The 23,316-nt window shown below is 36.4% G+C and overlaps 3 protein-coding genes, 1 long non-coding RNA gene and 3 pseudogenes across 5 annotated transcripts; 3 read left to right on the plus strand and 4 right to left on the minus strand.

The window, feature by feature from the left end:
- Positions 1-524: 524 nt before the first annotated feature.
- Positions 525-3,032, plus strand: LOC109130591 (uncharacterized). Its single transcript, XR_002036497.2, has 3 exons — positions 525-587; positions 666-719; positions 2,935-3,032. It is a non-coding gene; the product is annotated as an uncharacterized LOC109130591 (long non-coding RNA).
- A 3,067-nt stretch (positions 3,033-6,099) lies between these two features.
- LOC104760623 (putative WRKY transcription factor 49) lies at positions 6,100-9,147 on the plus strand. 2 transcript variants are annotated; one of them, XM_087498616.1, is made up of 4 exons: positions 6,109-6,446; positions 6,540-6,683; positions 6,811-6,905; positions 7,930-9,147. In XM_087498616.1, the coding sequence occupies exons 1-4, from the start codon at positions 6,193-6,195 to the stop codon at positions 7,968-7,970; spliced, it is 534 nt and encodes a 177-aa protein (XP_087354742.1). In that variant the 5' UTR covers positions 6,109-6,192; the 3' UTR covers positions 7,971-9,147. The 2 variants fall into 2 exon arrangements, with proteins under 2 accessions (XP_010481875.1, XP_087354742.1); XM_010483573.3 differs by lacking the exon at positions 7,930-9,147 and having other exon boundaries at positions 6,100-6,446; positions 6,811-7,759.
- Positions 9,148-11,426: 2,279 nt separating this feature from the next.
- LOC147921552 (small nucleolar RNA R71) lies at positions 11,427-11,499 on the minus strand (annotated as a pseudogene).
- Positions 11,500-13,162: 1,663 nt separating this feature from the next.
- On the plus strand, positions 13,163-13,566 carry LOC104760624 (defensin-like protein 222; annotated as a pseudogene).
- A 401-nt stretch (positions 13,567-13,967) lies between these two features.
- Positions 13,968-17,215, minus strand: LOC104763159 (glycerophosphodiester phosphodiesterase GDPD3-like; annotated as a pseudogene).
- Positions 17,216-17,311: 96 nt separating this feature from the next.
- On the minus strand, positions 17,312-20,769 carry LOC104760626 (putative ubiquitin-like-specific protease 1B; the record flags this gene model as incomplete). The annotated part of the gene is made up of 11 exons (XM_010483578.3): positions 17,312-17,633; positions 17,839-17,911; positions 18,294-18,397; positions 18,480-18,599; positions 18,694-18,783; positions 19,066-19,164; positions 19,310-19,403; positions 19,492-19,559; positions 19,719-20,090; positions 20,594-20,722; positions 20,764-20,769. Coding segments are annotated over 11 exons (1,218 nt in total), but the record flags the coding sequence as incomplete, so codon positions are not given.
- Positions 20,682-22,345, minus strand: LOC104760625 (delta(3,5)-Delta(2,4)-dienoyl-CoA isomerase, peroxisomal). The gene is made up of 2 exons (XM_010483577.3): positions 21,526-22,345; positions 20,682-21,148 (listed from the first exon to the last, which is right to left on the minus strand). The coding sequence occupies exons 1-2, from the start codon at positions 22,157-22,159 to the stop codon at positions 20,958-20,960; spliced, it is 825 nt and encodes a 274-aa protein (XP_010481879.1). The 5' UTR covers positions 22,160-22,345; the 3' UTR covers positions 20,682-20,957.
- Between the last annotated feature and the right edge of the window lie 971 nt (positions 22,346-23,316).

Genomic DNA, 23,316 nt, shown 5'->3' on the forward strand with positions numbered 1-23,316 from the left:
AAAAAAAGTTAAGAGAGCCTCTAATATAACATACTCGATTATGTTTTAAGAGCTCGTACGTGTCAAGTGTTTGTTGGGTGGAAAAAAAAATAGAAGAACTAAAAAAACCATTTTTTCGACCCAAAAAAAAACATTTATCAAGAGAAACATTTTCTCTCTCGATCTCTCTCTCGGTGATTATCTCTCTCGGTGATTATCTCTCGATCGAAGTCCATTCTTGATAAAAGGAAGGATTTGGATATGCTACAGCTATGGAATCAGGGGCGATTGTGGAGAAGAAAGGGGAAGCGGAAGGGATATAATCTCGGAGGCGAATCGGAGGAGGGATTAGGGTTTATTCGATGAGATTGCAGCAATTGGAAGCAAGGGTAAGTTGAATTCTCTGTTTAGTAGGTTGAATTCGCGAATAGTTAGGAGGGATTAGGTTTAATCGATTTTCTTCTTAAATTTGGGATTAGGGTTGGATGTTATCATTTGTTTGTTTCTGAATTTTTACTTTGGTTCATTTGATTCTTATCTCTTGGAGGATGCTTTCTGGTCGGTGATGGTTCTGATGGATCGTTTTCTTCTCTGCCCTACATCTTCAGGTAGTGTTCTTTCTCTTAACCCATTTTTTCTGTCTTTCTATATAAGTGAAATTAAATATCTTTGTCTCTTTGATGCAGGCAGTCGAGGTACAAGGATTAATGTGTGGGAGGGTTTGAAGAGAGAAACATCAGGTTACTAACTGGTCTCTTGCCCTATATCTCTTATCTACGTGGTAGTGTGATTTGTAGCAGAGTAGAGTTTGGTTTGTTGTCGATTTCTGATGTGAAAACTGTGTCTTGGCTTAGTTTTCGGTTTGGTTGTAGCTCGTTCATCACATGCCAATCTAATGTCTCTGCTTTGCTGCATCTTAACTAGATGCCAAACATTTATAGAGTATACCAAACATTGGCTGCATCTCTTGCTCCCGCTAGGCTATTGCCAGGGTAATCACTTTACTCTCGCAGTTAATTTCTCTTTTAACTCTATTCCTATAACACTTCATTCTTGATGACACATTGATGTTTACTTGTCTTTTTGTTATTTAAGGTTTTCGATGATGCTTTTAATAATCAGTTTTAGTTTCATTGATCATCTTTTAGTGTTCTCAAGCGACACTAAAGATCATCACCAAGCATAACACAAGGTTAGAATTTGGAACTCTGTTTATTACCGGTTTTATTTGTTTTTATTTTGTTTTTGTTTTAGTTCTGTTTTCAAGATCTTAATCTAAGATATGATTTAGTATTCATATGATCTTTTCTCTTTTTTTTTAATTATTAGTATTATTTATTTATTTGGTTTGAGTGTAGTTAAGTGTCGAGTCAGTCATGATGGATGCTTGTAGTTTGTTGGTTGTGATAAATACCATTAGTACTTGATTAGGGTCTACGGTAGTCGACATCAGACTTATTGTGTGATGGTTTAGGGTTTGTTGGTTGTTGTGGGAACGGGTAGACTTAAATTGAAAACTTTAACACACTAGTTTAAAAAGTAAACTACTAAAATCAGATTGTAAATAAAAGGGGTAATTGATAAGTGAAACACAAAACATAAACACCAAACACAAAAAACGAAACCTCAACAATCGTTCCTTCTCCTTCTAACACACACACGAAGCAGCAGCTATGGTTTCAGAGGACTCCTTGAATCCATATCGTTTCTCTGCTAGCTTCTACGATCTCCTACAAAGTCAATATGATTCCAGCAACCACATTGACTCTCCTAATGAGAGTCAATGTTCTGACGTCCCACCTGCAGCTCCATCACCTGTTGGTAACCGACGAGCAAGGCATGCTTGGTTACCAGCAGATGATGTGATGCTTGTCTCTGCTTGGTTAAACACAAGCAAGGACCCGATAACATCAAACCAGCAGAGACGTGGAGCCTTTTGGGGAAGGATAGCAGATTATGTAGGCAAATGTCCGAATGATGTTGGTCGACCAAATAGGTTGTCAAGTCATTGTAAGCAGCGGTGGGATAAGATCAACGACACTATGTGCAAGTTCGTTGGCTGCTACAAGGGAGAAATCTAGTGGGCAGAATGAAGATGATGTTCTGAAGCTAGCATACCAGATTTTTTTCAATGATCACAAGGTCAAATTCACCATGGAGCATGCATGGCTAGAGCTTCGATATGACCAGAAGTGGTGTGCTTCCACATCTCCTAAAGATCATGGAGATAAAAGGACATGTGAGGATGGTTCTGCCTCCAAAGCTCCCATTGATCTCGAGGATGGACTTATGCAACGTCCTACTGGTATTAAGGCTGCGAAGTTGTTGAGAGGAAAGGGTAAGAAACACATCAACACTCAAGCGGATGTAGAGGGAGATCCTAAAGCTTTGTTGGAGTTTCAGATGCAAGAGGTTGGGAGGATGTATGAGATGAAGCAAAAGAACTTTGCTTTGAAAGAGATGGAGTTTGCTATGAAAGAGAAGCATAGCAAGCATGTGATACTTGAAAATCTTATTGCAAACAAAGATTCACTTAGTGAATCGGAAAAAGCTTTAAAAGACAAACTAATTGATGACATGTTGTCATCAGTTTGAATTGGTTTTATGTACTAGGTTGGTGGTTGTTTTATGTACTAGGTTGGTGGTTCTTTTATTGTAATCGGTTTTAGTTTGTTCCTTATTTGGATTCACTTAATGTATTCGGTTTTTGTTTGGTTGTGGTTGTAATCGGCTTGAATCCTTATTTGGATTCACTTAATGTACTTTGTTTTTGTTTGTTCTACTATGTAATGTACTTTGTTTTAGTTTGGTTTAACTAATGTACTCTGTTTTAGTTTGTCTCCAAATATAATCGGATGGAATTACTTGTTTAGTGTTGTCAATGTTCCTTATTAATTGTACTTGTGTTTTTTGGTTACAAGAACTAATTGTTTGGTGTTGTGTACATTATTTCAGGATTCTTGGTTACAAGGATGGTGACTGTTGATCTTGACCACACTAGAGGTTCACGTGAGGTTCAACCAAAAGGACACAAGCGTATCCCGTGAGCTTCACCCACCACACAAGCGTTTCCCGTGATGAAACAGCACCTCACAAGTGTCTCCCGTGATCAAACAGCTCTATAGTACACCACAAGATGTCGAATCTTTCATTATAAGATAGTACCAATTGTTTGTTTTTTTGTGTCATACACCACAAGTTTGTACAGGTCCATTTTTTGTTTTTTTCTTCCTTCTCCACAAATTTAATTCGATTTCACACCACAACTTGTTGCTTGTATAAGTCTATATAACAAAGAGTGTTCGTGATCTATCAAACACTACCAATTCACCAAAAAAATCAAACACTCACCAAATATCAAACACTCTCTATCTTTTCTTTCACCATTCATCAACAATGGCATATTCTTCACACAATAATTTTGATGACACCATTGATGAAACCTTAGATCAAGTTTGTGACCAAATTTCCAATCAAGTTTGGCAATCTCTTCTCACTCCACCTGTTCAACATCAACAACCACCCAAACCAAAGAAGAAGCGAACTTTCATTGAAAGAAATCGTGAAGTTGGCCATGCCCACTTGTGGAACGATTATTTCAGTGAAGATCCAACATACCCTCCTAGAATGTTTCGACGCAGATTTCGAATGAACAAGCCCTTGTTCATGCGTATCGTTGAGAGACTAGGAACGGAAATTCCATTCTTTCAACAACAAAGAGATGCTACAGGAAGGTTGGGGCTTTCAACACTACAAAAGTGTACAGCAGCAATTCGTATGATGGCATATGGTACGGCAGCTGATGCTTGTGACGAATACCTCCGACTTGCTGAAACCACATCGTTCTCATGCTTGGATCATTTTGTTGATGCCATCATAAATTGTTTTGGAGATGAGTACTTACGAAGACCAACACCAGAAGATCTTCAACTCTACTCGATATTGGAGAGTTCCGCGGATTTCCGGGGATGATAAGAAGCATTGATTGTATGCATTGGAAGTCGAAGAATTGTCCAACCGCATGGAAAGGTCAATATACATGTGGTTCTGGCAAGCCGACAATCGTTTTAGAAGCTGTAGCATCACAAGATCTCTGGATCTGACAGGCTTTTTTCGGACCTCCAGGTACATTAAACGATATAAATATTCTTGATCGTTCTCCCGATTTTGATGATATTTTAAACGGTCGAGCTCCAAAAGTTAAATACAGTGTCAACGGACACCAGTACAAGATGGCTTACTATCTCACAGATGGTATTTATCCAAAATGGTCTACTTTTATCCAATCTATTTCACTACCGCAAACTCCAAAAGACTGTTTCTTTGCTATACATCAAGAAGTTGCATGTAAAGATGTCGAGCGTGCTTTTGGAGTTTTGCAGGCTCGATTTGCCATAGTCAAAAATCCGGCTCTTCTTTGGGATAAGAATAAAATTGGAAATATAATGATAGCGTGTATCCTACTGCACAATATGATCGTAGAAGACAAACGAGATGGATACACTCTGTTTGATCAATCCGAATTCACACACATGGAGTCCAACCGAACTTCAGAAGTGGACTTCAGCATACCAACAACTAGGCCTTCATGTGGCTCCACTATGATGAACATTCGTTTGGGTGTTTGTGATCGAGATAAACATAAACAGTTACAAGATGATTTGGTTGAGAATATTTGGGCAAAATTTGGAGAATACCATTAAGCATTTTCTCTTTTTATGAATTTTATTTCTCTTTTATTATGTTTTAATATTTACTATGTTTAAAATTTTATGAAATGCAATAATTTTATAAATATAAATCTTAAATGCATTAATTTCATATTCTAACTTAAATTTCTATTTTTCAATTAAAAATAATAATAAGAGACTCAAAATAAAAACTTACTATTGGAAGAAAACTTTTAATTAACAATCACAAAGTTCTTAATCTACTCAAAACACAAAATCTATTAATAAACAATCCTAACAGGCCCACAAATATATCCCTATTGGGGTTGCCCTAAGGACCTAGTGAGACAACAAAACCTAAACCCACTAAATCAACCCAAACCTCCTTTGTCCACTAGCTAGTCACATTATGTTTTTGTCTTTATGTTAGAAAGTCAAAGCCACATAGCAACCAAAACAAACTCGATATTATCAATGTTATGGGGCCTAAGATATAAGCTTACAAAGTTATCCACGACGGTTGATTCATGAAACATGTGGACATACTACAAACCCCATTTAAAGACAAAAGACAATTAAGATAAGATGACCCTAAATTTAATGGTAATGTTGTAGGCTGTCGCATGCTCAATACATACAAAATATCCATTATTGCCTTATCATTTTAGGATGAAAAAATCATATGATAATATGAACAATAGTGGTTAGTGCTAGTATTATCGATGTATCGCGGAAAAAAATGTAGACAAGTTCGGAGAATGTTCCTTTTAATCTAAAATCATGATAGATGGCCGATCACAGTGCATCCAGATGCATGTCAAACGAGGTATAACAATTAACCAGTTTCGAAAATATATTTTCATCGTGTTTTTTTTAAACAAAAAAAAAAAAAAAACTCCAAATTAAAATAAAATTTTCATTCCTATATAACAAGATGGATATTCAAATTAACAAATACCAATTATAATAGTGTCGTATGTTTGTTTATTCTCGGTCTTTTGGACGTGCTCCTACGGAACCACTATTTTAATAGTGTTTTCCGACACAACAACCTCGTGATAAAAAGATAAATGACTACAAAATATATGTAAAAGCTCCTTCTTTGAAAGTCTCTCCCTAACATTATAAAATGTTACGAGATTTTCTGAATAAAAGTAAAATCTCAAACACCTTATGAATAAATAATATAAGATTTTAATAATAAGAATCAGCAAAATCAGGTTATTAAAACACATTGTGTTTACTGCGCAGAAATTAATCTAGCGTATACATAAACACAGAAATGAGAGAATGAATATAGCTTACAATTAATGCATCTATTCTGTTGAACAAAACCAATTAAGAATTTCATACCACTTAACCTAAATATACATAATTTATAAGAAAAAATAATGACATATTACTCAAATAACTCGTAGAAAAAGTAATATAAATTCAACACACGCTATTTATTTCTAATGAAAACACCAAAGAAACTATCTCTCTCTATCTCCCTCTCCACCGGCTCGTATAAGTTTTCTTGTTCCCATATATAGTCACTCATATGGCAGAAGAAGAACTTTCTGAGTGGACAAGAACGTATGACAACAACGCTGTTGAAGACCTTTTCGTTAATGACCCACCTCTCTTCTTTCTGCCTCAAGAACAACAGCACAGACTCATGCCAAATGAAGATTCCATCACCAACACCTTCGTCTCATTACCAGTTAACTCCGGTCCACGAATCCAAGATATGCCAAACGCTCTGGCTGTGGTTGAAACCCAGACCCATCCAGTCCAAGAAATCTCAATATCAACGTAAACAATAGATAACTTTACTATTACAAGAACACGTATATGTTTGCCTCAATATTATGTACTCATTAGTCCCTTGTTTATATTCATGTATAGTGTTCAACAATTGGAAAGAAGTACTTTGAGCAAAGCGGATAGGTACACTTTAAAGGTCAAGAACTATACTAATGGAATGTGTGATGATGAATACAAATGGAGAAAGTATGGCCAGAAAACCATCAAAAATAGCCCTAACCCAAGGTACACTTTATATACATGCATGTTCTGAATTCGTATATGCATATGGAAAGGCAAGACGGACATATCGAACTTGTACTTAGTTTTTAGTCACAAGCTTAATCTTATTATATTTTTGATATATGTCTAGGAGTTATTACAAGTGCATAAACCCAATATGCAATGCAAAGAAGCAAGTGGAAAGATCAATTGATGAGCCTAATACATATATTATCACCTACGAAGGTTTCCACTTCCACTACGCATACCCTTTCTTCCCACCTGTTAAGACACATAGGCCTAATAAAAAAGCGAAAACACTTAAACATGATGCTCAAGATAAACTAATTAAGAAAACATCTCAAACCCAAGACGAAAGTAAAAAAGCCCATTTAATTGAGCATGCCTACCAAAATCATTCAGCCTATAGAGCCCAAGAATACACACCGTTAAATCTCGAAGATGAGTTATTTTTACCGGTTGATCACTGTCGGCGGCAACAAGGGCTTTTAGAAGATGTGGTGGCTCCGGCAAAAATAACTACCCCGGCCAGGGACAGTGTTTTGGCAGCTTCCTCCTCGGACTCTTCGTCTCGAACTTGTTCCCCACCTCTTTCTCCATCGTCCTTATGCTGGTCTCCCAATGTTAACATCGGATTTAGTGATGAAATTCTTGACTTAATCGGATCTTATAATTTTTAAGCATTTATGCTTTATGATATATTATATATTAAAATTGTTATAAATAAGTCTTTAATTTATGGTGGACAAAAATATAAGTAACCAAGAAAAAATTATATCCGTAGAAAGATCAGAGTACTAGATTATAAAGAGAGACGAGAGTAAGATTGTTATTACTTTTTGTAATTAAAGTTGTGTTTTACTTGTTTATAAACTTAAAAAGGTAATTATGCAATTATGGTGAGCTTCACGCAATATATTATTTATACTTCTGGTTTTATCCATGTACTTGTTGTTTTGGTTTTTTTGTTGACCTTTAAATACTACTACACCTTGGAGACCAGTGTCATTATTTTCTTTGGCGTAATATCTTATGTAGCTCCATTAAAGCAAAAATATAAAAACCCTAGTAGAAAAGCCCATAGTAAGATGATTTCGGCATGATTCAAAAAAGTAGGAACAACTTTATGCTATTGTTCTAATTTCATTTCTTATAGACAAAAGATATGTTATTGCTCTAGTTTCATATATTTACACTTTATTGTCTTTTGATATTTGAATCTGATCTATCTGTTACTTTTCATTTGTAGGGCTTGTTAAATGCAGTGGACAAGGTGTTGCCTCATATTGAACATAGGATGTGTGCTAGGCACATCTATGGTAACTTGAAGAAGGTTTTTCGTAATCAAAATGAAGTGAAGACTTTGTTTTGGCAAGTGGCAAAAAGCTACACGGTGACTGAATATGAAGCAAATTTGGTAAATGCAATGAACTATGATATCCGATTATATGATGCCATTATGCAGAGAAATCCAAAAAATCGCAGCTTAGCTTTCTGTTCACCTAAAGCCAAATGTGTTGATGTTCACAACAACATATCAGTCTTTCAACAATGTTATAGATCAAGCAAGATACATACCAAAAGTTGAGATGTTGGATACTATTAGGAGAAGAACCATGGTGCATATTGATTTGAGGAAGACTACGGCCAATGAGTATACAGGTTGAATCACTAAGAGGGCAAAAAGAGTTCTTAGAAGAAGAAGCTAAGAACATAAAGTACTGCACGTTTGTCCCAGGTGGAGAAGGTAAATTTGATGTTCGTGAGTCTGGTGTAGGCTACAGTGTGGATCTTAGGCTGAGGACATGTGTTTGTAGAAGATGGGATATGAGTGGAATTCCATGTCGCCATGCTTTACATGTTATCACTGAGAAGAAGCTTAATCGTGAAGATTACATTAGTATTTATAGTGACTCAATTGCTCCAGTTAATGGTATGTTGTTCTGGCATAGATCTGGTTATGTTGTGGTGCCACTTGCTGCTTTAGTTGAACATATTGAAAACAGGAAAGGTAAGAAACCAAAGCTGAAGAGGAAGAAAGCAAGGCATGAGTCTCCTACAAAAAAAGAAGAAGAAGCTTAGTAGAGAGAACAGGATCATGCATTGTACTCTATGTGATTACCCTGGACACAACAAATTAAAGTGTCCTAATGCTGAATTCGAGAGATACAAACCACAAAGGAAGAAGAAGCAGCCATCAAATGCAGGAGAAGGATCAAGTCAAGCAACTCAAAGAAGTCAAGCAAGTGAAGGAAGTCAAGCAACATAAACAACACAAGCAACACAAGACTAACTTCTAATTTGTATGCTTGTTATGGGACTTATGGTCTGTTTTTGTTTTTGTATGCCTTGTTATGGATTTCTTAAAACAATATGATATGTATTTGGTTGTCTTAAGACTTGGTTTAAGACAACATGTTGTATGTCTTTCATCATTTTGACTTGGTTTAATATAACATGTTATCATCATTTTGTATGTCTTTTGTGGGTTTTTAAAAAAAAAATCAATATGATCATTCATTCAATACAACATCATACATCATTCATTCACTACAACACATAAGGAATTCGCACTTTTTGGGGTGTACGGGTATGAAATGGCCCTTTTCCTGTACCCTATAAATACGGATGTACGATATTCCAGGAAAGGGATTGGACCCAAAAGAGGAAAAGAAACCATTAGAAGAGAACAACAAACTACAAGTTAGCGCCTGACTCGTCGAATAGATTCAGCAGACGAACTGCCGTCTAGTATTATTTAGAGTTCGGGTCCATCTTCTTTTTAACTCATTAAGCTTGCTCTGTATACTGGTCTTTGACTAAGCTTTGGCTTGTTTTTATAAAAGAGATCCTTCGATATTAATTCCCCCAAAAAAACTCTTAAATTGTGAAAGAATCAGGACATCAACAATTTGGCGCGCCAGGTTGGGGGAGCCAGCTTGAAGTTTTCCCTGCAAGAAAAGAACGAACCTACAAACAGCATGGAATAATGACTAGACACACAAACAATGGCAAGTAAACTGTGCAAAACGGGTTGTCATGGGGAATGACAATCCCCACAATAGACCAAGCGGGACTGACTCTCCTTCCAACCCTAGCTGCCTCTAGGAAAGCTGCAAAGACAGAAAGCCTTGGTGATGTTGCCATTACGACGAACCTTAAAATCCCAACAGAAACTGAAGTAACCCTCAATCTCGTACCGCTGGCGTTGTTTGTAAGCCCGACTGTTTCTAGCATTGATGAATTATCCCGCGGGATAATAGGGCACCTCGAACTGTTTGGACGCACTGACCGCGTCTCAAGCCACTTCCGAAGAAGAGATTGACCATCTAGATGCCGCACGGTGAATCCCAACACCAAGTATGGTTGGCGTAACAGCAAGACCCCAGCTGGGGCTAGCGAGTTGGGACAACGTTCATCTAGCGAACAACCCGCCAGCATCAATGGACTTGACGAGGGTGCAAAGGATAGGGAAATAAGATAGATCAAGCACAAGATGCACGAAATGGCAAGGACGTTCCACAAAGCAATTAGTAAGGCCCCAAGGTTAGACCTAGTACTTGAAGCTACTCTCACAGACACTCTTCTCCAAAAGGATAGTAACTACACCTGTACAACAAGAGGTGAAGCATAGGCTAGGATACTACGATGGAACCGACGACCTACGAGAATTTCTCATGATCTTCAAGGTCGCGTTCAGCCCTCTTTAGTTTAGCCCCGAAGAGTATGACACCAGCTCTTACCAAGTGTTTGTGGAACATCTCTTAGGCATGGCTCGATCGATAGCCTCCACGACTTTACTAACACGCTTGACCTATTCTCCGTTCTCATGGAGAGCAAGAACTGACACCCTGACATGTGGTCACTAGCCTAGGATCCCAAGGAATCGCTTTGGTTGTTCATCGGACGATATAAAGGCATCATTGACAACATCTCCATACCAGACACAACGACAACCGTCCCACTCAAGAATGCACTATGGTATGATTCCTGATTCAAAGAAGAATTGTCTCTCTCGCACGTTGAGACACTTGCAAAGCACATTGAGGCCAAGGAAGAAAAAGTGGTTTTTTCTAAGAAGCACGCAGCAGCAAAAAGCGCATTAGGGAAGGAGCCTGTAGTCCCCGTATTCAAAAACGAGTACGTCGAGCCAAGCCAACACTTCAGTCGCAACCATGACTGCACTCGCCAAACCTTCGCCGTCAATGGGGGAGCTCAGCAGACGCAGCCTTGGAATAAGTACGTTAGGAGTGATGGACTTGAGGGCAGCCCGGCCCCATAATGCGAGTATCACAAGAGTAGCACGCACGCAACCAAAGAATGTCGCTATTTACAGGCTCGACTAATGGCCAAGTACAAGAATGGCGGGATAACCGTCGAGTCGGATCGAAGCAAACAAGTTGGGTATGGATCAGGAAATCCTGGTCGACGGGCCGAGAATATTGTCAAAATCAAGCAACCAGCAGGAAGAGGCGACATCCCGACGAAGGATCAACATGATCATGGGAGGTTTGACAACATGCATTGATATAGTTCGTTCAATCAAGGATTATAAGAAACGAGCTGGAATGACTAGATCCTGGCCACCAAAGAACACTACCGCATGCGGAACAATATCTTTTGACGAAAGTGATTTGTAAGGGCTGGATCTACAACACAATGATCTGCTAGTCATTGAACTCCTAGTCAGCGAAATCCAAGTCACGAGGATCCTCTTCGACACCGGAAGCTTGATGAACTTTTAGGAGACTAACGAAACGTTTAGCAAAGCCTGGGAACGTTTCAATGGCTATGCTAGCTGGTGCCCTCATCATGGATTCAGCAATGCGTCCTTACTCAGCACCCTCTACAGAGTAGTAGTCCCAAAGATTAGGATGTTGTTGGATACAAATACCAATGGCAACTTCCTCAACAAGGATGTTAATGATGGTTGGGCCCTTGTGGAGAACTTGGTTCAATCAGATGGTCACTACAATGAAGATTATGATCAGATCGTCAAGGGATGACGATGGGAAGTATAAAAAGGATATAAAGGCCCTTAACGACAAGTTGGACAAGATACTCCTCAGCCAACAGCACAACATCAGCTTTGTTTCTGAAGAAGAGCCGCTTCAGCAATAAAATGGGGAGAATGTTCAGATTGAGGATGTAAACTACATCTACAATCAGGTAGGATACAATAAGGGCTACAACCAATTCAATCCAAACCCAAATCTCTCCTACCAAAACCCCAATGTTGCTAATCCTCAAGATCAACGGCGACAAAATCAACTTCCCAAAACCCTTTTTCGTCGACCTTCCACTTAAATTACCCGGTTTCAGGTTTTTTCTTAAATTAAACCGACCCAAATCGACAATTAAATCGAACTAGTCGAACCAGAAGTTGCTGGTGTCGACCGACACCCATCCCCAAAACTCACAGCTTGGTTTGCAGATGTTACACTTCTTCTTTTAATTTCTTAATGCAATTTATTCAGAATATGATTTGTGTTTTATTGATTATGTTTGAGTATATCTGCTTGTTAGGTTTAGGGTTTCTAATCAGGGATTTCATGGAATGTTATATTGATTGATTGTTTGGATTCATTATCCTTCTTGTTCTTCACCATAGGTTGTTCTTAATGCTAGATCATTGATTAGTCTATCTGGATTTAGATCTTAGGATTATTGATTGATATGAGAATATAATTGATCTTCCTGACAAAAACCTTTGGTGAGCGAAATTATTTTTTACAAAGAGATTTGATTTGGTAATTTTGTGAACAAATCTCTTGATTTTATTTCTCCCCTCTCCCTCTCACGCCAACACCACCTCGGCCTGTACTCCTCTTACGACCTCTCTCCCCTTTAATCTTTATCGTCACGACAACCATCCACCACCATGAAGATAAGACAAGAGGCGTAGAGTATTTTTAAAGGGCACAATAGGGTTTTCTTTGGTTTAATTTGATTCAACCAGAATTTAGCTAAACCAAGAATTAATTAAAGCAGTCCTCATTTAATTAATAACTCAACCAACTTAATAAACCAACTAAAATTAAACCGGTTTCACTCCAATTCTCGACATACACACAAATCTTCTATTTTTTCGGGACATGGGCGTTACAGTGTTCAATAAAGATATTTTCTTTTCTTTTGAACATAAAAGAAGATGATATCTTTATCAGAATTTATATCATATTTGATACAAAATGAGTAAAGTTGTAAGCCATAAGTTATTTCTATCATAAATAAGGAGATAATTAATATTTATAATAAATCACTTTTATGAATAAATTTAAATAAAACAAACATTTTAAGTTGAGTAGTCGTTTTAACCTTCATTTATAAAAAACGTTGATTAACTCATTTTTAACATAAGTAAAATCGTATATAAATATACCATTATCCACTAAGAATTACCCACAACGAAAACTTAAACCATTGGCAAAAGAAATTCAAATTTTTTTTTATTGAAATAGTATTGAACTCTCTAAAATAGAATGAAGACAATTGTCAGTGTTTTAACTCTTCTGTTTCTTGTTTTATCATGTAAGTTTAACCTTTGTCAGTGATGATACTATGTAGATTTTTTTTAATTCTCTTAAAATATTAATTTTTATAAAATAATATATATTTTGTAAATAATATAGGTGCGCCAAATATCAAGGCAAAATCTTATTTAGAAGAGAAAACTCATTCTTTCAATTCAGCAACAAGCCCTCAAATTAATTTTAAAATAGATGAACTTCCACCAGATGAACATCTTGGAGTTGCAGCTTCTAAAAGCTTAATTGGTTTCTGTCAAGAATGTGTACATCATTGTTTGAGAAGAAAACGGATTATTGGTGAATGTTGAAGATTTATTTGTCATTGCTCCAGACAAGAAATTGGTGTTGGATTGTAAGATTTTTTTCCAAATACTTATATATAAAATAAAGCAAAGGTAAAATTTTTGGTCAAAATTATCTCTTCTTATTAATTTTATACTACATATTATTTTAATCAACCAAATGTTATATCATTTTTTTTTCGGAAAGTGGAAGTATTAATAAATAGTTATAATGAACAGAAATTTTGACAAAATTAGAAAAATTGTTGATGGAATTCTAGTTTCAATTTTTTCGTTAAGTCGTTACTACTTCATATCAATTCCTTTCTCACAAATTCGGGAGATTAGATTATCATGTGCAGTTGATTAGTAATATATACAAATAATTATGCACCATATAGTAACGGCCTAAGTAAGTAATCAATTTTTTACAAGTACGCAGAAATAATTAAGTGAAATTTTTATTGTTGAAACAGTTTTGGAACAAACTTAGTTAAGAAATTGATCTCATTCCTAACTTTAATATTGGTGATGGCTTCAGAGATGTCCTTAACCATATCAACAATGACACCCTCCACGCCCATAAGATATTGCTAGTAAATCCCCTCAACAACATTGCTCAAAATAATAAAATGTCGGTTGTTTCAAAGGAAACAAAATAGAGGGGGCGGGCGAGAAAAGATAACATAACGATATGAAACTCATGAGAGGATTTTACTTGATCTGGCCATAAGATAGAAGCGAAAGTCTTAAATTTCTGTGTGACACCTCGGTTTCAGGGACATAGAGAGGTTTAAAAGAATTGATTTGGCCACTTATGTCACCAAAGTGTACTTATCTTTTCGGTCAAGGGTTTTGAGAGAACTCAACAGTTAAGCGTGCTTATGCTGGAGTATTCTTAGGATAGGTGACCTTCCGGGAATTGACTGTTGGAACTGTGCGAGTGATGACAAAACACAGGGAAAGATCATGTGGTGATTTGTAGGGACGGTAACAAGTCTTTAAAGCCTCCAGGACGTAGTAAACTAACCGTCAAATATAGATTGGCTCACCGGCCTAGTGAGAGAACGAGAGGCCCATTAAAGAAGGTGGACCCATGGACTGGGATTGGACATGGGGCCCACTAAAAGGTGGTGGTCGGGGCGTTACACTCTGACTCTTGTGATTGCGTTTGGAGTTCTTAATATGGCCTTAACGTCAGACACAATCCCTTGCAAACCACTGTCTTTGCAAAGCTTGATGGCCTCATCTAATGAGTTTCTTCTCACGTCCTTATAGATTTCACATCCTCCATTTGTTAAGAAGAATACCTAAGAACATAAATAGACATTCCTAAGTACACAAACTTCGTTATAACTGAAAATGGGAACCAAAGTAGCAATTTTACTGGATAACTCCTCTCCAAATTCCTAATGAGTCGAGCCGCATCAGGATGAAAGCTCGAGAAGATAATGGGTCGGTTCTTCGCATGGTCATTTAGAACCTGTTCATTTAAAAGATTGAGATTATTGATCGCCATAAGAACAGATATATGTGAACAATATGTCTTTTACCTTCAAGATGTTGTCAAGAGTTAGACGTAACTCTTCTTGTCCATACACTGTATTATCATCGAATTTGAGCTCAATATTGAATCCTACTGACTGATTAACTTTTAAAAATGCATCTTCAAGGGTACACAAAGTACCATCCTTTTCGACTCTCCATTCGTAAATTCTACCATTTTTTGTCTGGCTGAACATAGGCTTCACATTTTTACCATCTTTTTGTGGTCCATATGAGAGAAATTCATCTAAAGTCATTTCTGCAGTACCGGCCCACCCTTAAAGCAGGCAAAGCAGCTGCTTTAGGCCACATCATAGAAAAATTTTAGTGACACATATTTGAAAAATTAGGCAGGTTTGTTGGGTTTGTGTCATGAAATTATGTGATAAGTCATGGGTTCAAGCCTTCAACTTTGCTGATTCGTTTACAGTTTTTTTTTCTTTTTCTTTTACTTATTATTTATTACTTTTTGGTTTAACTTCCGTTTTTAACATAAAAATCTACAAAAAATTGAATTAACTTAACTACAATATATTATAATATTCAAACAAAACTAAAATTTTATAAAAAAACATCGAAATTACTTTTTGTTCTTAATCTTTATTTTATTATAATACATTATTACCAATTACTTTTGATTAGCAATGATGTCTACCGAGTATTTGCTATAATAAAAGTTAAAAAAATTATATTTTAGATTGTTATTACATTTTTTCATGTTTTTAATTATATTTTAGCATTATAGTGAAAAAAAATATAAATGTGAAAAAAAAATTATATGCTTTAGGCCACCAAAATTCAAGGACCGACCCTGCATTTCTGTTACTCTATTCCCAGTAATCACTCCCTAAAAAGACATTTTTGTGTGGTTATGAGAACTTAGACTTATTAATCAGCAATAATATTTATTGTGCATGAAATTTAATAAATCATGTTCTTGCGTGAACATGAAGATATCATGAAAAATTACAGGACATCCATCTCTTGTTACCTACAAAATAGTTACATTCTTTATTTAGGGTGCCATGCATGTTGAAACTCATAAATTTGCATTTACATTATAAGAAAATATTTACTTAAAAAAAAAACATAAAATGCAAAATTGAGTTTCTCTTTACCTTCATTGGTGTTTACTGTTTAAAATGCGTACACTTTTTTTTCACGCTTACAAAACAATTTGATTGAAAAACTGAAAAGTTAACTTGACGATAAGAAATTTTATACAACACTTAATATCCACTATTTATTTTAGCTTTATGAAAAAAAAAACACAAAAAACACAAATAACGGTCTTGCTAATTAAGGCGGTGAGACCGTGGTAGGACTAAACCTTAGGCCTTGAATGGAGACACTAATAGTACCGAATTTAAAGAATGTTTTTCCAAAAATTACTTTATACATCAATCACAATTCTTTTTGTTAATTTGCGCTTTTTACGAAAGAAACAAAAAATACTGTTTGCGTTTTTCAAGGTCAGATTTTACTCATGGACAACAGTTATTTGTTTAACTATCTACTCCAAAGCGTTTTTTCGAATAAGCGGTACAAACTAATATTTGATTGGTGAAAAACTATTAAATCGTTTATCCCGCACAATCAAATATATTTCTCATGCACATTTCACAATTAAATTGTACCGTACTATCAAATCGTTTATCCCGCATAATCAAATTCGATGTTACTATTCTGACCCTTAATCTCGTAACAAGAGCAAATACTTGAACCACTGGACAACCATTGATTTATTTGTTTATTCCTCGAGGGAAAGGAAGTGGCCGATAGAATAGCAGAGTTTCTTTCGATTACGACTGATATGACTGAACCTAAGTTTCTTTCGATGGTGCTAATTTGGGTGCAAGACCTTGTGATTTCAAGAGAAGTTGTAATGTTTTTTAGGTTAATGCAAAGTTAATGTTGAGCTAGGAAAACGAACAAAAAAAAACATGCTCTTCTTGACAGTTTTGCCACCACGTGTTCTTTTCCAATAGAAACAAAAATTATCAGATTCTACGGGTAAAAAGGACAGACCTGGACATAAACTCAATGAAGTTAATGGGGAAATCTGTAGCAACGTTAAAAGAAAGAAGAGAATTCTCTTGATAAATTTCATTTTCTCGTCAGGAGTTTGAAGCATGTCCATTTCAAATCCTCTGTGACCCATCAAAACAAATTTAGGGAAAAAGAAAAAGAAAAACCCAATTCATATAAGCAATAAGAACTCCAAAAAAAAAGGTAATTATTTGAGACCATGAGATTTTCAGCGAGTCATACACAGTGAAAGAAAATTATATATTGATCTGAGGCTTCTAAGATAACATTGTTGGCTTTTAAAAGTATTCATTGTAATAAGCTATAAACTTCAATTCTGTTTGCCAAAAAAAAAAAAAATGAATCAAGTCTTCCAAGAAGCAGCCATGGCCATGATATATCTAGCAACACCCACCGACAAAGCAAAATCGATTTTACGAAGAGAATTATTAACATTATTGGCCTTGTAAAATAGTAGTAAGCTGGTGTCACCAAAATTGGGCTAATTATTGGGCTCGCAGTCTCAGTATCTCCTTTGCTGTTCTTAACCTGAAGTATGGCATGTCCTTCTGCAAAAGATAGAGGTAAGACAAAGCATTTTTTCTATCAGTCTACACATGTTTCTCATGTCTCATCTGCTCTAAAAGGAATGCTAATCAATCGTGCTACTAATTTGACCCAGATAAGATTTGTTGACTGAATATTTCTCTCGATTTCAAATGTAGCATTGATATGGATTCAGAAACAAATGCAGACACTGATGTCCTTTATTACCTGGCTAAATTGTAGCCTCAGTCCTCTACTGTAAAAATCTATGTATTTAAGCATAAACATCCCACAGTCGTACCTAGGAAATTTCAAAAGAGGAGTGTCAGCCTAAATAACATAAAGTGACATATAACAGAGCGGTTGCATTTAGTTGCGGTTGATCATAAATAACAAGGACCCAAAGAAGCTTGTAACTGAGTATCATAGTACAAATTGAAGAAGATGGTATCACAGAAGTTATCTAGGTAGCAAACTATGAGACACATTTGGTTTCTTTTATTGTGAACGCTTTTGTAAGATTGTCCTTTATAGAACATGTATTATTGTTTATCTGAAAACAACTCATATCACGATATAAACCGCATCTACCTCTGACTCACATACCAAAGGAGGGTTTGCTAATAGTGAAGATAAATTCCCGTCCACATGATCAAAAACATACCAAAAAGGGAGTTACGTACCCATTCTGTTGCCGGGGAAGGTCTTTAACATATTCAATGTCCCATGAACTAACGTCAATATTTTGTCCACTCTTGTCCTTTACTTCATCCACCAAGTACTTTGCCTAAAACAAATACATGTTCCATAATCATAAAGTTGCATCTCAAAATGCAAATTAGCAGAATTTTGTAATCAAAAAACTATACCAAATCATTCAAAACTGTAGGATTAACTCCATTTAATGAATCAAGATATTGGAACTTGCATTCCCTTTTGTTAATTACCGCCAGAGTCCAATGTAGACATCCGTGGATTGGAACAAATATCTGCACAGGTTTATCATCAAACAAAATCAGATTATTATATTTGTGAAGTTTACAAAAGGTAACCAAAAATTTTAGGTTCTGAGAAAAAACACACTATGTCACAATCAACAAGATCATATCCCAGCTTTCTCTGGGTAGTCCATCTCCTGACAGCTTGGTAATTGTAACAGGACCCGCTTACTAGCTGAACAAATGTAATTAGAGAGAAAATACATAAGCCTGTGAACATTCATAAACATTTACAATCGACACAAGCATTCATAGGACACAAGCCTGAGGTAAAAGAATTTGATAGTTGCAGAGGTAAAAGAATTTGATAGTTGCAGCAAAATAAAATATATTGAAATTGGAGAAAAATCTGAAATTTAGCACTGAACATATCTATCGAAGCAAGTCCTGGCACAATGAATGATCGGACACGAGAAAACATAGACCTGAAGCATGAGGACTAAAAGAGAAAGCAAACCTTAATGTAGAAAAAGGTATTGAAAAAATGACACTTGAAGAACTTTTGGGGATCCCTAGCTTCTCTCTCTTTCAGCAATTCAAGATAGAGATTGACAACCTATAAAACAGACAGCATACAACAATGCAAAAACAGAAGAAAAAAAAAAAGCAACATGAGGAGTTCAAAACACAAAATACAAATAAAAAAAAAAACAAAAAAAGATGTGGATTTAGAGCGGTTAACGATCATACCAAAGAAGTACCTCGTCGTTAAGCCATCTAGTCGGCATTAGACATTGTAAAGTTTCTCCACAGATATCAATATTGGAGTTTCTATGCGAAACCAAAACCTTCATTCTAAAACAACAACAACACAACTAGTTAAAATTCCTGAAACAAGTCAATCACATGACATGCTAAAGCTTCTCAAAAAAAAAAAAAGTACCTATTTCTCCCAGAGAAGGCACTTTTGACTTCAGCTAACTCCTCCTCTTTGAGCGGTATAAAAGGCTCCTAACAAACCAACAAATCAATAAAACACACACATGAGTTCAAGCTCCTAAACAATGAGCCATCTACAAAACTCGTCATGGTGTACAACAAGCTCATAACTCAAACCACCATAAGCAATAACATTGGAAGCAAGAAAGAAACAGTATACATAAATATTACCTCAATGGAGCGGAGCAATGATGCTTTCAAGTTGTTGTATCCATTTTTACAATTCCTAACACCCCAAGTAGACGACTCTTTTTCAACCAAAATTTTGCAATCATCTCGATCAAATCTCAATGCGGCTTTATTGCGACCAAATAAATTGCTTGTTTCGCGATTATTCTCTTCATTATTGCCACAACAATCTCTAGGTTTTGGTTTCCTTTTAGGAACTGAAGCACGAACTAATAACTTGAATCTAAGGGATCCTCTGCAACGGGTGTGATATTCTCGTCCGATGGAGACTTTTCTCGCCACTGAATTTCTCGAGATTGCACTAGAAGGCGAAACTGGCTTGTCCGAGGATCGGCGTTTGCGTTTCTTCACAGCCTGCAAATTGGTGTTTTTGCGATTGGTCGTTACAGCTGCCATCATCGGAGATTGAATCCGGGAAGCATAAGCGTTGGTTTGAGAAAATTAAATTAAAGAAAAAAAAAAAACTGCGCAGAGTTGAAGACAGATTAAAACTTTAGGGTTAGCTCGCGTCTTCTACTTCAGCCATTTTTGAATTTCATAGTAATTATATTATTCATGTTGTTTGAGTGAAACGAAGCAATTTTTTTACCCATTTCTCTCATCTGATCGAAAGAAAGAGACCGAGTTAAATTTGTGTGAGCTTTTTCTATTAGGGTTAAGCAAACCGAAGCCACAAATCTCGAATCTGAACCGAACTACTATAAGATAACCGGAATAAAATATTTTATGAAAATTTTCGCTTCACAACATCATCAAATGGGCTAATATACCCTCTCAACTCAATCGTTACCTCTTTAGATCAGAAGGTAGAAAAGTGGTTAAATCGTGAACAAGGGAGTCAAGTGAGATTACTGTACCTTCCATGTGATCTGAGTCTGAAAAGATTCTTCGTTCTGTTTCAATTGATCAAGACCTTTAAATTTCTTGATATCATGTAAAAAAGAATGCAGAGAAGACACAGAAACTAATAAACATGTTGACCAATTCTGTTACAACAACAAACCCATAGTAGAAGTATAGCATTTACCAATCGGACTTATGTGCACTAAGTAGAGTATCAATCAAATTCTCATGTGAATAAGACCATTTATCTATAGATTTATTTGATAACTAAGGAAACTATCAATAGCTACACTTCTTTGACGAATGAACTTATTACTTTGTTACCAGAAGAACGATAATACTATCTTTGAAAGACAAGAAGCAACAGAGACTGTAGGATCACAGTTTAGCAAACCGAGGTTTTCTTTTCTTCATCTGAGCAGAAACAGCTTCATTGAGATCGTCTGATATAAGCATAGCCGAGTTCCAAGTTGCTACATAGTCTAGACCTTGTTCTACACTCACCTCTCTGCTTCTTAATAACACTGCCTTTGTCCCTGTCACAGCTAGTGGAGACTTGGCTGCTATTCCTGAAAACATCGATAAACACAAATTCTCATAACTTCAATACCAATCATCTCAGAATCGAACTTGAAAACAAATCAAACATAGAATCAGCAGATTCAAGCAACTCAGTGGATCAAACAATGAGTAAATTGCAAGAACACTAGATTCAAAAACTTAATTCTTATTCCCTAAATCATCTCAGAATCAAATTCCAACACAATTGAGCATTGAATTAGCAGATTTAAGCAACAAATTGAACCAAAACTGTATAGATTGCAAGAAAATATGATTCAAGAACATGATTCTCATTCACTAAACCATCTCAGAATCAAATTTGAAACAAATCGAACAATGATTCAGCAGATTTAAGCATAAATCCGGAGGTAATTAGATTAATTACCTTCAGCGATTATGGTGACGCCATTATCAAGATCCGATTTAGATCCAAAAACCCGAGAAACCAAACCAAGCTCCTTCGCTTCACCACCTGAGAATCTCCGAGCCGTTAACGCCAATTCCATGGCGTTCGCATACCCAACGATACGCGGTAACCTCTGAAGCGTGCCAAGATCCGCGACAATCGCTAAATCAACCTCCTTAATCGAGAAAAAAGCATCCTCAGAGCAATACCTAATATCACAAGCCGCAACGAGGTCAACGCCACCTCCGATACACGCGCCGTGTACAGCGGCGATCACAGGTTTCCGGCAGAGCTCGACGGCCGTGATCGCAGCTTGCATCGACTTGATTTTACGGCGTAGGAGCTCGCTCGAGCGTCCTCTATCGTTTGAGGATTGGGCCTTGATTGAAGACAGGGAACTGAGGTCGATGCCGGAGCAGAAGTGTTTCCCGGCGCCGGAAATGATGATGACGGAGACATCTGGGTTTTGGTCGAGAGATGAGAGAGCTTTCGGGAACTCGACGAAGAAATCGAGGGATAAGGCGTTGAGGTGTGATGGTCTGTTGAGGATGAGCTGAAATACAGAGGAATCAGTGTTCTTGCGTACGATTTCTAGGGTTTTGTATGACTCCATAGCTACAATTTTTGAAATTAACTTGATAAGGTGAAGAGATAGAGCTTATACCAAGGCTTGAAATGAAGCATTTGAATCACAAAGGGCATAAATGTACTTTGACTGGAATCATCCTTTTCAAATCAGTATCTTGGTGTTGAGTTTAAGTGAAAAAAAGCTAAAAAATACCCCATTTTTTTTTTTTTTGAAAGTTTAATAATATCTGGTCTTTTTTGGTCAGAAGAAAAAATATTCATTTAATTAGTGTTAGTTTAAAAATACTTTATTTTTTAAATTGTTGGTAAATTCGTAGCCCTGACTTAACATCGGTTAACGGCGTTAAAGAATTAGTTAACGTTGTTAATTTATAAATACACATGTTAAGTAGATATATAAAACTTAACAAATCGTAATAATTAGTTTCTCATTGTGTAGTGGTTACAAAAAAAACAATTTCCCAAAGAAACCTGGGTTCGAATCTACTATTGAGTTTTTTTACCTATTTTTTTGTAATAAATGGCAAACTCGTAAATACATCATCTTCTTCATTCTTCATACGGTAGTAGTGGTGGCCGGCGGTGGTGTGCAACCGTCGATTAAAGTTGAACCACCGAATAGATATGAGGTTCTTGCGTCTTTCTTCTCCGTCATATGAGACATAACCAACCTGCGAGTGTAAGAATAGACAAACCCAAAACATGAGCTCCAATCGCATGGTCTTCGCTCCCGCCACCGCCACGCCTTCTCACTCCTTACCCGAAACTCGACCCTGCCGACGTCACTCCTCCTCCTCCTTCTCAACCCGTCCCGCCATAGCCACCACCGCCGCTGCTAATGAAGAAAAAGATATATTTACGAGTTTGCCATTAGTTAAAAAAGTTGGAAAAATAATAACGCACAAAAGCGTATATTCGAACCCAAGTTTCTTTGAGAAAGTAATTTTTTTGTAACCACTACACCATGAGAAACTAAACGTTACGAATTGTTAACAAGTTACATATATTTACTTCACACGTGTATTTATAAATTAACACCGTCAATTAATTATTTAATGTCCGTTAATGTTAAGTCACGGATACCAATTTACCAACAACTTTAAAAATGAAGTATTTTTAGACCAACACTAATTAAATGAAGTATTTTCTTCCGACCACAAAAGATCAGGTATTAAACTTCTA

The sequence above is a fragment of the Camelina sativa genome, chromosome 18, assembly GCF_030686135.1.
Source record: "Camelina sativa cultivar CO46 ecotype springtype chromosome 18, ASM3068613v1".
NCBI lineage: Eukaryota > Viridiplantae > Streptophyta > Magnoliopsida > Brassicales > Brassicaceae > Camelina > Camelina sativa.